The 13,931-nt window shown below is 37.7% G+C and overlaps 1 protein-coding gene across 1 annotated transcript in view; it reads left to right on the top strand.

The window, feature by feature from the left end:
- Positions 1-13,076, top strand: part of RFX6 (regulatory factor X6) — a 50,123-nt gene extending 37,047 nt beyond the window's left edge. The window contains exons 11-19 of the mRNA XM_065911732.1: positions 410-569; positions 1,716-1,860; positions 3,171-3,280; positions 4,221-4,338; positions 5,793-5,915; positions 6,737-6,943; positions 8,372-8,884; positions 10,069-10,281; positions 12,901-13,076. Coding sequence (XP_065767804.1) covers positions 410-569; positions 1,716-1,860; positions 3,171-3,280; positions 4,221-4,338; positions 5,793-5,915; positions 6,737-6,943; positions 8,372-8,884; positions 10,069-10,281; positions 12,901-13,076 — 1,765 coding nt within the window. The remainder of the gene's footprint in view (positions 1-409; positions 570-1,715; positions 1,861-3,170; positions 3,281-4,220; positions 4,339-5,792; positions 5,916-6,736; positions 6,944-8,371; positions 8,885-10,068; positions 10,282-12,900) is intronic.
- Positions 13,077-13,931: the final 855 nt, after the last annotated feature.

Below are 13,931 nucleotides of genomic sequence, written 5' to 3'. Positions count from 1 at the left end.
TCAAGAAGCCATGATATGTACAATCAAATGCACACTTACCTTTTCCCAGAACTATTTTATAGATGATTGAATTACCAACATTAATAATAAAGTATATCTTTATTGATCACTTTCTGTCTGCCAAGTTTTAACCCAAACACTTTCCATGAATTATTTTGTAGTCCTCATGAATTTCATGTAGTCCTGTGACATAAATACTATTCTTATTCCCATTTAACAGATGAGGAAATTAGTTTCAGGAGATTGAGTATTTTGATCAAGATGATAAATAGCAGACCTAGGCTGACTTCAGTCATGTTCTTAGAATCACAGAATAATACTACACCTCTATCAAACTGCTTTTATTTAATGCATTGTGAACTATTTAGTATTTAATACAGAGTTTTTTGTTCTTTGGGAATTTTTCTAGCTTATTAGCAGACATCAGAAATTTTGCTAAGAATTGGGAACAATGGGTTGTTTCATCCCTGGAAAATTTGCCAGAAGCTCTAACTGACAAGAAAATACCTATTGTGAGAAGATTTGTATCATCTCTGAAACGACAAACATCTTTCTTACATCTTGCACAGGTACGTCGGTCAGCCAAGGGTATCTGAGTCACCAAATCAAAATTGAATCATTTGTTAGCAAAGACTGAGGAACTTTAAGAGATTGGGGACAAAGTAGACAACAGTTAAATCCAATGTGAGATCCTAGAGTGAATGCTAGAACAGAGAAAGGACATTAGTGGGAAAACTGATGAAATTTGAATTATGCCTGTAGTTTAGTTACTAGTATTGTACTCACGTTGGTCTCCTGATTTGGATAATATACAATGGTTTTGTAAAATGATGATGTGAGGAGAAGCTGGGTAGAGAGTATATGGAAATACTCTACACTATTTTTTGAAACTTTTTTGTAAATTTAAAATTATTTCACAATAGAAAGTAAAAAGAGAAAAAAACCTTTTGAATGTAATGTAAAATGTAAAACTATTTGCCACATGAATTCTATTAATAAATAAATCCAATTAATAAAATTAATAGATTGTGAGGAATGAGCCCATCTGATATTTGGAAACCCACAACACATTTTAAGTGAAAGTGAAGTCACTCAGTCGTGTCCGACTCTTTGCGACCCCATGGACTGTAGCCTACAAGACTTCTCTGTCCATGGGATTTTCCAGGCAAGAATACTGGAGTGGGTCGCCATTTCCTTCTCCAGGGGATCTTCGTGACCCAGGGACCAAACCCAGATCTTGCGCATTGTAAGCAGATGCTTTACCATCTGAGCCACCAGGGAAGTCATTTTAAACTACTTCTAATTTAGTTCTCTTAAATAGGAGGAAAAAAGTAATTCTTAAATTAGAGTTATGTGTTTGTATAGTGTTAAAATATACTTCCCCTCTCCTCAAATGATCCTTTGCTTTATGAAGGTCATCAGCCTCTGAAATTTTGAAAGATTTGCTTAGGATAGTTTCAGATAAGAAATATAACATTGTGAAATTCTTATTTTATGACCATGGATAAAAAAATATATTTTCTTATTCCAAAAATAGTTTTCAAACCTTTAACAGAGATGACCATGAGTCTCAGCTCCTGCTTTTAGTTTTAAAATAAGGAATGAGTTATTTATGATACATTTCTCTCAGAGAATTATTTCTCTAGAAGCTAAATTTTTCTTTAGATGGAGGGTCAATGACATAATTTAGTATCCTTTTTACTTTCTTTATGCAGATTGCCAGACCAGCTCTCTTTGACCAGCATGTTGTGAATTCTATGGTGTCTGATATTGAGAAGGTTGACTTGAATAGCATCGGATCTCAGGCCCTTCTCACCATTTCGGGCAGCACGGACACAGAGTCTGATGTCTACACTGAATGTAAACCTTCTCTCTTGGTTTAGAGCAGGGAGTCTCAGTCTCAGTGCTATCCATGTCTTGGACTGGATAACTGTTTGATGGGACCGGGCAGGGACTGTCTTGTGTATTGAAGGATGTTTGAAAGCATCCCTGGGCACTATCCCCGACATGCCAGTAGCAGCCACCCCAAGCTGTGACCACCAAGTATGTCTCCAGACATTTCCCAAGTGTCCCCTTGGACTACAAAATCATATCTGTTTGAGAAACCTTGGTTTATAGAAATACTTTTAATTTGAAAAATTGCTCTCTATTTTAAAACAGTTGAACTTACTGATTGTGAAAAACCTGGAAAATATAGAAAATGTTAAGAAGAAAGTAAAAGCCATCTATAATCTCATTGTCAAGCAATAACCCAAATAGAAAAAAACTTAGGAATAATCAAAATGGTTTTGAGTTTTCTTCCAGTTTTATGTTACATGCATGTGCATTTCCATGTGTTTTCCACTCTGGGCATCATATGGTGTACAATGCATATCAAAATGATATCTCAACGCAATCCTGTTGTTCAAAGTAGAAGTGCCCGACTTAGGTTTGGACAGTCTGACATTTACCATGCAAGCATATGTGACCATACAACCAGGCTCCATTTCCCAGGGATAACAACCAACTGTTTTTCCTACCATTTCTCTCTGAAAAGACCAAAAAAATGCAGCCTCCTATAAGCTATAACTCACTGCTCTCTTGGGACAGTCTAACCTTAGTCCTGCTTTCTGTTTCCTAACAAAATTATATTACCCTTTGGGATTCAGTAAACCTCAAACTGTTTAATAAAATGACAGTCCTAAACTGCCCCTTTAACTTTTACATGATAAAAGATTATTCATTTAAGTGGCTCATTTCTGCAGGGCAGAATTTAATTTTTGCTAAAGATAAAGGGTATTTCAGAAAGCAGGAAATCAACAAGTCTAGCTTAGTTCATTCATTAGCTTTCAACTAATCCATTGCATTTAATGAAAGCATTGCATTCCAAATGAATTATCATCTCTATTGACAACTTATTCCTCCCTAGTGTATAATATATAAACCTGTATTTCAGTATATACCAAGACATGTACACTTGTGACTAAAATTTTGAAGAGTAAAGAACTAAGGACTTTTTGTTAGTTTGCAGGATATGAAATTAATTTCTTTAACATGTTTAATTTAATCTACCTGTCTTTCCCTTTTATACTATAAAATTACCAGTTATTCTAGTTTTAGGTTTTATCTTGGGTTCAAAATAGAATACAATATTAGGCTTTCTTTTTTTTTTTTTTCTTTTTACATGGTAGATGATTCTATCACAGTGTTCCAAGAACTGAAAGATCTCCTTAAGAAGAATGCCACTGTGGAGGCTTTCATTGAATGGTTGGATACTGTGGTGGAGCAGAGAGTTATTAAGGTATTTTTCAATGATATATTCAGAAAATAAGATTTTGTTAACAGCAAATGCTCAACTGGCTATAATTTCTTGAGTGGTGGGGGGTGGTGATAGGATATGTGTAATAATGCTTTGAAAAGCTTTTGAAACTGACCAATAAGGTAAGTCAAATATCAAGATTAGAAATACAGCAGATTTGAGAACATTGGACATGAATTGGATTTCATTTATTGTTTTCTGACAGACTACAAGCCACTGTGCATTCGCTATCAGTCAATAAGTTTACAACTGAGTAACATCAGTAGTGAAAGATAAAACTGGAAAGATCTGGCCCTTTTTTAAAAAGCATGTTTTCATAAAAGGTGACAGAAGATATAGTTTTAAGTAATTTGCATTTTTTAATTCCGGGAGCTCAGTATTTTGTGTTTTGTATGTGGTTTCTTCAACTCTTTCAGTTAGCCTTCAAGTCATCCGTCACACAAGGCCATAAGAACAAATATATCCATCACCAATTGGTGTTAGCCATTCCATATCAAGGAAACTAGTTATAGTGTAGGAACTTTTTTTTTCTCCTGGAAGGAAAGCAGATTAACATTCAGGACTAGAGAAGTCAGTTAATCATTCACAGAAATATATAACCCTTTCTTCATACTTCGTTTCTGCTCTTTTTAAAGCTCTGTCAAAGGAAAATTGAGAGAAAATATTTTGTAAGTTATTTCATTTTGTTGTCCAGTTCTGTTAGGTAACAAAACCATACAGAATAAAGATCTATGAACCTGAGAAATGACAGCAAAGACAGATGAAAATTAAAATCCCTGGACAGATCATTTTATTTGATGAAATAAAAGGCATGCTATGCCATCTATCCATCTGTCAGTTTATCTACCTCTTGATCTTATGTACGAAGCATGTAATGATGAGATGAGATTTTATAGTTTAATTTTTGTTGCTTTACTTTTAGACCAGCAAACAAAATGGGAGATCATTAAAGAAGAGGGCTCAAGACTTCCTGCTGAAGTGGAGCTTTTTTGGTGCTCGAGTAATGCATAATCTCACCTTGAACAATGCATCCAGTTTTGGTATCTTACGTGCTTTATGAAACTCTTCTTAGATGAATCACACCATTCATTCCTCAGTCACATTTCCTATCAGTTATTAAATGTGTGGCACTGTCACTTCTCCAATCTGACTGTTAAACCAGTAGACAATGATTGTTATTAGCCTGGGTATTAGAGTCAGACCACTTGCAGAGTTAAAACCTCACACTGCTTTTCTTTGAGTTTGCTTCTACCCAAGCTAGTCTGCTCATTGTAGAAATGGGAGAATACTTCTTTCATTAGGTTACATAGGCAATTGAGTGAGGTGATATATATAAAAATACATTGCCAGCAACTGGTATACACAGTAAATAGTAGCTGTAACCATTACATTCCATCAGTGCTTGGATACATTTCTTTTGTTAAACAAGCAAATAAACAATAATCCATACATTACTTTCCAAAGGCACTATTCATTGCAGTATGGTAAATGTCTGCATCTTTTCTAGGAACCCACATAGCTGTATTCCAAGAATCAAAGAGCTGATTAGAAGACATGCTATCATATGTTTCTGAACCATCTTTCCTGATCCATATAACTTATGAAAAAATTGAGTCACGTTACTGTATTTAAAAGTTGAATACCTCCTTTTTCCTAAAACTTCTCAGATTCTTTATTGGTAGTTATAATGCTATCTACTGGAAAGTACTTCTGCATTTGTAATTGCATTTTGCAAAATATTCACATTATAAAATAAGTTACAATTAAGTAAATTGTTTTCATTTAATTTCCAACAAAATTAGATTAAATTGGTGAACTTGTATTGAGGCATAAACAAAACATATTATCTATTGTCTGAAATTTGTTGCTTATACTTAAGGTTTCTTAAATTATACAATACTTAATCCTGACTTTATTATTAAAAAGAACTCATTGGGAAATCTATTGAATAAAAGAAGTTTAAGGTTTTCCAGGACATCTTCCACATGAAAATTACTTTTTCTTTTTTTTTTAAATGAAAGAATATTTTGTTTCAGGAGAAAAAGGCATCTTCTCACTTGATATTTTTTTCAGACCATGTTGGCTATTGTCTAATTATTTAGTCCAAAGTAAACAGAAGTAGAGGAGAGTAGAGCTCATTCTCCCCAGGTTAAAGCTTATCACACTCCAGTGTATGCCCTCTTAAAGCATAAAGCATGTCTCACTTTCATCCGTATTTTCCTTTGATGTAATTAGTGGCCAAAGAGCTGGCAGGACAGTACACACGGGGAGCTGGGCAGGCGGTTCACAAAAAGATTAGAGACCCAAGTTAAGCATGTTGGTCTTAGCAGGTCATTTAAAGTCCAACAAGTATTTGTTTATTTCAGTTGCTCCTTGTAAAGTGCTTCGAGATGGTCACAAAGATAACTTGACTTCTCTCTTTTTTCTTTCCTTCTCTTTCTTTCCCTTATTTCATCTCGCAATACCCTCTCCTCATTCCTCATCCATAACCAAGGTTCTTTCCATTTGATCCGAATGCTTCTTGATGAATACATTCTGCTGGCCATGGAGACCCAGTTTAATAATGACAAAGAGCAGGAGTTACAGAATTTATTGGACAAGTACATGAAGAACTCAGGTAATTTAAAATGTACATCTTGTTTTGCATCTTTCTTTGTTGAAACCTAGTTTCAGGAATTTGTAAGCACACCTGTTACGTGGATTGATGGTAGACTCAGATTTTTCCCCATTAGACTGTCACTACTGACACAGAATACTAACACTAAGAGAGCCCTATTTCTTCTTTCCTCCATTGGTCCATAGAGTAGTCAAGTAGTCAACTAGAAACTCTAGAATAAAATTGATATTCTTAACTTCTGAGAACTTAGGTAAAATTGGAGAAGTGACTATAACACAAATATAGCTATAATTCAAGACAAGAGGTCTTATAAATGGTGCAGAGATGAGTTCTATAGGAATTTAGAGAGGGACGGAAACTCATCTGTTCGGCATGTGATGACTCGCATTTTGAAGGTTATTCACTACAGGATTACTTAGGGCCCCTAAGAAAACACCTGGATGGCTGGATGGCATCACCGATGCAACGGACATGAACTTGAGCAAACTATGGGAGATGGTGAGGGACAGATGGGCCTGGCATGCTGCAGTTCATGGGGTCACAAAGAGTTGAATATGACTGGGCGACTGAACAAAAACAACAAGAAAATACCTATACCCACAAGTATATGGTTAACAAAGCCCAGCACCTCTGCCAAGACCAAAGGTCTGCCAGGCTTATTTCCCATGGAAAACAGTTCTCAAAAATTTCCAGATTTATGACACAGCCCTGGAACATTTACAGTTTTTATTTTTATTTGTTTGTTTTGTTTTGCACTTGGGCTTATCTACTAGGAATGTGGTAATGATGTTAGCTTTCCTATTTTAAAAAAAACTTTCCAGATGCAAGTAAAGCTGCCTTCACTGCCTCTCCGAGTTCATGCTTTCTGGCCAATCGTAATAAAGGGAGCACTGTTCCCAGCGATACTGTGAAGAATGAAAGCCACATGGAGACAGCCTATCTTCCTCTGTCATCTAGTCAAACTGGAGGCTTAACCTCCGCTCTGCACCCGTTCCCTGCTGGGAATACAGACAATATGCCGCTTCCAGGTAGGCTGTGAGACAACCAAGAACATCACTTAGGCTTCAGTATGTCTCACAGGAACCTATTCCTTTGTTTTCTTAAAGCTAATAACCTCCAGGTGTTCCAAGAATAAAAAGGCTTATCTCCGATGACTTCTAATAAAGCTTTATAATATTTTTGTGATTGTCAACATTTGTCATTCATATTTTTATCAACACCATTTTAAAGACAGACATCACACTTTACGATACTCTTCTAGTTATATCAGAAGTTCAAATACTTGGTTATTCTCACTTGGCCGAATAAAGAAATAGATTAGGTGTCCACAAAATCCTTAAGATGCTTTGAAAGTCAAAAAATATGAGCTACTTGCTTATTTATGGATTTTGAGGAGACTTTATTTGTTATCCATTAGAAAATAGATTCAGGGGACCTGCAACCAAGACCTGATACAGCCAAATGAATAAAAGGTTTTTTTTTTAAAAAAAAGATTCAGCTATTTTAGGATAACCATCAACAAAAATTTTTCTCTTTGGTCTGTGGTTCCCTGTTGGTCTGAATGTTTATGGCTTAAACTAGCTACTAGATGATACTTTAAGTCCACTTATTGCCTTATGTCTTCCTTGAAATCCTTCTATATACCTTATTTGTTGGACACACAGAATTTTAACCCTGGAAAGGCTTTATAGTTCAGGGGCCTAATTCCAACAATGGAAAGCTGGAGGCCCGGGGATTTGGTAGCTTTCATAGCTAACTGCTCATCAGTGGGGTTTGCATGAAGTTTTGAATTGGCTGCTTTGAAGCCATGGTCTTTTTGTCATTATTGCATTTTTCTTTCACACTATACATTGGCTTCCCAGGTGACACTAGTGGTAAAGAACCTGCCTGCCAATGCAGGAGACATAAGAGTTGCAGGTTCGATCCCTGGGTTGGGAAGATACCCTGGAGGAGGGCACGGCAATCCACTGCAGTATTCTTGCCTGGAGAATATCATGGACAGAGGAGCCTGGTGGGCTGTAGTCCATAGGGTCGCCAAGAGTTGGACACGACTGAAGTGATGGGATCTACAATATCCCTTCTATACATCAAACCATTTAGCATTCAGTGTGTTTTTTTTAATTACAGAGAAAGGTAAACAGCAGACCCTTTGCCTTTCCCAAGCTTGAGATGATTAGAGAATCATCTTTATACAGATGGAAGGATGAAGCCTTCCCAGGCTCTTCTCCATGGTCAGTAACTCCAAAAGTTGCCACTGTTGTGAAATACATACATGTTGTGATGATATTTTTAAGCCTAGAGTTTGGTTGTTTCCCCAGTCCTGTTATTTTTGGAGGTTAGAAATGATCTAAGTTGGAAAAAAGACATATTAATAAATCTTTTGCATAATTTTAAATGTTGTGAGCCCATCTGTTTTTAATCTGCCGCTAGTGAATTCTCTGATAACTTTTTTCCAGGTCAAATGGAGCTTTCCCAGAGTTCTGGTCATCTGATGACACCACCTATTTCTCCAGCCATGGCAAGCCGAGGAAGCGTCATTAATCAGGGGCCAATGGCAGGGAGACCCCCGAGTGTGGGCCCAGTACTGTCAGCCCCATCACACTGCTCAGCATACTCAGAGCCTATTTATCCGACTCTCCCTCAAGCCAGCCATGACTTTTATGGGACCAACTCTAACTATCAGACTGTGTTTAGGACACAACCTCACACCCCATCAGGACTCTATCCTCATCGCCCAGAGCATGGTCGATGCATGGTCTGGAGTGACCAGCAGCTTTCTAGAGACTTCTTCAGTGGCAGCTGTGCTGGGTCCCCATATAATTCTCGGCCACCTTCCAGCTATGGACCATCCCCACATGGCCAAGATCCACATAGTCTGCAGTTTTTAAATACAGGAGGCTTCAATTTCTTGAGCAATGCAGGGTCTGCCAGCTGCCAAGGAGCAACATTGCCTCCTAATTCACCTAATGGTATTGAAATTTTTAAAGATTTTTTCCTTTCCTGAGATGGCAGTTAGGCAAGACCAGACATTGAGTTCCATCTCTGGTGAACAGCATGTCATCCTGTGTAGAACTTTCTCAAGATCATGGAATCCTGATATTTGGAGCTAATTTCAGCCATGTATAAGCGTATCCCTGGGCTTCCCGGGTAGCTGAGCTGGTAAAGAATCTACCTGCAATGCAGGAGACCCCAGTTTGATTCCTGAGTTAGGAAGTTCCCCTGGAGAAGGGATAGGCTACCCACTCCAGTATTCTTGAGCTTCCCTGGTAACTCAGATGGTAAAGAATCCACCTGCAATGCAGGAGATGTGGGTTTGATCCCTGGGTTGGGAATATCCCCTGGAGGAGGGCATGGCTACTCACTCCAGTATTCTTGCCTGGAGAATCCCCATGGACAGAGGAGCCTGGTGGGCTACAGTCCATGGGGTCACAAAGAATCAGACATGACTGAGTACTGAGTAAGCACAGTACAACACAAGCATATCACTAATTCTTGTGGCTTTATTACAATTGCCCTTCTAAATGCCACACGGGGTGAAAACATTGTCAAACCGTGTTAGCCCCAAAGAAGAATGTTCTGTCCTTTGAAGATATTTTTAGTGAATAATGTTTCTTCCAGAGAACTAGCAGCAGATCTTAAAGATTAGGACCCAGACAGTGCTTCCTGCTGGGCTGGTAAAACAGGTAAAACTACTCAGTTGAAAAGCTATGTGGACTTATTCAGCCACCAAAGTGGCTGCCCTGTTGCTCCTCTCCTCAGCATAGACCAATCCTCCTCCCAGAAACATGAATCTGTCAGTAAAACTGGTACTTGATAAGTAGAGTAATCTTTGTGAAAGGCTAATAGTGTTTTTCTCTTCATAGGCATCATAAGATCTTATTAATTTAGAGAAGGGAAATGTGAGAGAGGTATAGTCTTATATCTCAAAATTAATAATGTGATAACTCCTACTTATTTTAAAAACAAAAAACAAAATAGTGAACCTTATCCATATGTAAGCACACATCCAACTGTATTGTAAATGTTGATGTCAATGTAGTATTTACAGTAAGGTATCTCTAGGGATCTCTCCTATTACCTTGTCCTTTCATTTTTCTTCCTGAATATTATTTGCAATAAGTTAACTCTCCTTTCTCAACACTTTCTGTCATAGGGTACTATGGGACCAACGTCAACTACCCAGAGTCTCATAGACTTGGATCGATGGTGAATCAACACGTTTCTGTCATCAGCAGTGTTCGCTCCCTGCCTCCATATGGTGACATTCATGATCCGCTCAACATTTTAGATGACGGTAGTAGAAAGCAGACCAGCTCATTTTATGCAGACACACCACCTTCAGTTGCATGTCGAACTCCCGTAGTAGGTAAATTGTATTAATAGTTTTTGAAAATATTTTTAAAATGTTGTTAACCTCAGGTATCCAGTATTAACTGGGCACTCATGTTCCCACCTTTGGTTTATCAGTTTAGATCTGAAGTTATGTTTTTGAATCTGTTAGGAACAGTCTTAATCATTTTTTCAATATATATGTCACCATGCAACCTACTGCTAGATATGTTATTCTTTCCAAAAAGAATCTCTGGCATCTAATTTGTATGAAAATATTTCATATAACCTATCAAAAGTAGTCTAAAAAACTGTAAGGGCAATAATGATATATTTTTCTCAGTTTCTCTTATTCACTGTTGGAAGCAGGGCCAGTGACAAGAGCTGTCTTTGGACACCATAATCTCCATCAGTATCATAAAACCACTCCAGGTTTTTAAAAATGGTAACTTGAGAGGAAAGTTACTATCACTTTCTCATTTGTACATAAAATGTGATTAGACAACCTGTAGAAAATGCTGTTTTCTTAGTCTATAACGTACATTTTAGGTAAAAATGAGCAAAACCATATGTCTGCCATGAAGTCCCCTAGCATCTTATTTGAACAAGTTTGCTGTCCCTGAGAAAATACCACAACTTGTACTAGATGATTCGCCAGCCCCCAGCAAAGTGTCTGCCATGTAGTAGGATCTCCATATATCAGTAAGTTGAAAAAAGGGGACAGAAAAAAAGGCATAGATTTAGTCTCTAAACCCGCTAATAATGTAACACAGGGAAAGTATATATCCATGTATCAGGGCTAATCTGAAATCAATTCCATTGGAAGATATGAGATGATTGAAATCTTCCAATGGAATTGATTTCAGATTAGCGTTAAGTAGAGGGTATCAACACCCAAACAGGGCATAAGGGAAAACTGAATAAAGCCCATTCTCCTCTCTCAGTGTGTTTTTCCAATAATTCAATAGGAAGCACTTGTTCCCTTCCTATGACCATTACACAGGCTCCCTGAGCAGAGGCTGCCAGCTCATCTCATGCCATCTGCATATGGTCATGGCTTCTGGGTGGCTCTAATGAAGCAGAAAATTCCACTTCAGGAAGTTTCCTTTGCCGTGAGACTAAGATGTACCGTGTTGCTGTTGTTACTATTAGTTCTGTTTACTTGTAGAGAGAGTAGACACCTTGATGGAACATAGTTTGGATATAGGAGAGACTCTAAACTTTAGTTGATTGAGCTGGCCTATAAGTGAATTGCAAAGAAGACTTCAGGGTGAAAAGAGGGAATAGAGTGAGTGGACTGAGCACCCCAAGGGGTGTGTGTGTGTGCGTGCTCGGTTGCTCAGCCGTGTCTGACTCTTTGTGACCCCATGGACTGTAGCCCACCAGGCTCCTCTGTCCATGGGATTTTCCAGGCAAGAGTACTAGAGAGGGTTGCCGTTTGTTTCCTTCTCCAGGGGATCTTCCCCACCGAGGGATGGAACCTGAGTCTCCTACACTGGCAGGCACTTTCTTTGCTGCTGAGCCACCTGGGAAGCACCACAAGGGGAGTTAGGACCTATAATTAAATGTCCTTAGTTATGAGCCGGCTTTTTAGTGACAGAGATGATGGTACTTAGAAAAAGAAGAAAAACAGTACTGAGAAAGCAGCAACCAAAAATGCAGGAAATGTAGTGTTAGTGAGCGAGTTAGTGAACAATTTTGAGAACCTACTGTGATGGGCCAATCCTCATTTTAGGTGTGCAGTTATGAGAGTGATCAGGTCAGAGTTCCTGCTTGTAAGAAGCCTACATTCTCGTAGGGAAAGATCAAGCAATGAAAATATTTTTTAAATGCATTAAAAAAGATAATTTCAGATACTCTCAGGTCAATTAAATATTAAGGTAAAATGACAGATAGTAATGGATGAGCTGCTTTAGCTAAAATAGTTGGGAAAGGAATCTTGAGGCAGAAACATTTGAGTTGAAAGCTGAATGATAAGAAGGAGGTAATGTGAAGATCTGACGGTGCAAGTTCTAGGCAGAAGGAATGGCAAGTTGCATAGCCTCTGAAATGAGAATTCTTTGGCTTCAAAGGGTAGAAAGAAGGCTCGTGTGTTTTGAGCATGGTGAATGAAGAGAGGGGAGTGAAATAAATTAGAAGGCAGAGGCCAATTCACCTAGGGTATTATGAACCAAGGCAAGGAGCTTGGATTTTGTTCTAAGAGTAATGGAAAGTCATTGTAGCATTTGAGAAGAGGGACAATTTGATGTCCACTTCTGCAAGACTATCCTAGCCACTCTCTACAGGGTGAAAAGTGAAGCAAAGTCCTGAGACTAGTTAGGCCTCTGTGTTAGTCCAGGTAAAGAGAAGATGGTAGTTTGAACTCCAATTGTGGAGATGCAGATGGAAAGAGGAAGCGGACTGGGGGTATATTGTGGTGATAAAGTTGTCTGAATTTATGTTTGAAATTGAGTTTTCTTTGTGAAATATGTTGAAGAAGGAAAATGCAAGGGGTGAAATGAAAGAAAAGATGAGAATTGCTCTGAGATACCATGCACACTCAAATTTAGTACAGATATATATGCTAAATGCACAAGTAAGTATGAAGGCTTAAAGTGAGTGCCACAGAAAAAAGAAAAAGTCTGTTTTCAATTGCTAATTATATTTTCCCTTACAGCATCCAGCCTGCAAACCCCAATTCCTCCCTCTTCCTCCCAGTGTATGTATGGAACTTCCAATCAATATCCAGCTCAAGAACCCCTGGACTCCCATGGAGCAAATGGTAGAGAAATGGTATCCTCTCTACCACCAATCAACACTGTGTTCATGGGAACAGCAGCTGGAGGCACTTAAAGCAAGAGTGTTGGGTGGGGTTTGAAACTAAAAAATCTCTACCATTCAAATCCTATCTACTCAGACTGCCATCAGAGAAAGAAAATGGACTATCCAGTGGCAGGATATTGTTTTTCAGGTCACTGGTATAAAACTGTGGACAGCTCCATAATGAATGGAAATACCTGCAGAATTTGCCTTGCAAACAATTTGTTTAGAATGTATGTGGTCCCATTATTAGTTATAACATCAAACATTATCAAATGAACCAATGGAGGTTTGAAGATGCAGACATTTCAACTATAAAGATTTAATATTTCTCTTCTTAATTTATTGAAAATCTGTGTGCTGTTTCATTTTTGGTTTTTTAAAAAGAGAAACATTTATTTAATGCTTTTAAAATACTTTTAATTTATTAGGATCGCAGAATCATTGTTTACTATCCCTTATTTGACAATAAGTCAAATGTGTATGGCTACCTCCTATGGAAATGTTTACAGGATCAAGACTTCGTTCAATTCAGCCTCAACCAAAGATGCTTGACTTTCAATTCCTGTGCATTAGTATGATCATTTATGTTACATAGCAGTATTCCAATTCTATGTAACTTAATGGAGATTAAAAATGCTTTCCTTCTTCATTTAAAAAAGATAGGAAGAAATAAAGTATAGAAATATTTTTAAAGGCTTAGTTGCTCTCAGGGCTGGTACTGTTTCTAAAGAATTCTTGGGATTTGCAGGCAAAGTTCCTTGGTATATCAAATTAAAACCAATAATTCTATAATATTTGCATATCAGATCCATGCATATAAATACAAAGAAATTGTGACTTGTACACTGTTTGAACTTTTACAGATATGGAAGCAGTGTTTAATTG

The sequence above is a fragment of the Muntiacus reevesi genome, chromosome 19 (assembly GCF_963930625.1).
Source record: "Muntiacus reevesi chromosome 19, mMunRee1.1, whole genome shotgun sequence".
Classification (NCBI taxonomy): domain Eukaryota; kingdom Metazoa; phylum Chordata; class Mammalia; order Artiodactyla; family Cervidae; genus Muntiacus; species Muntiacus reevesi.
Note: the sequence above shows the minus strand (reverse complement) of the source record. Positions and strands in the feature narration are given on the sequence as shown.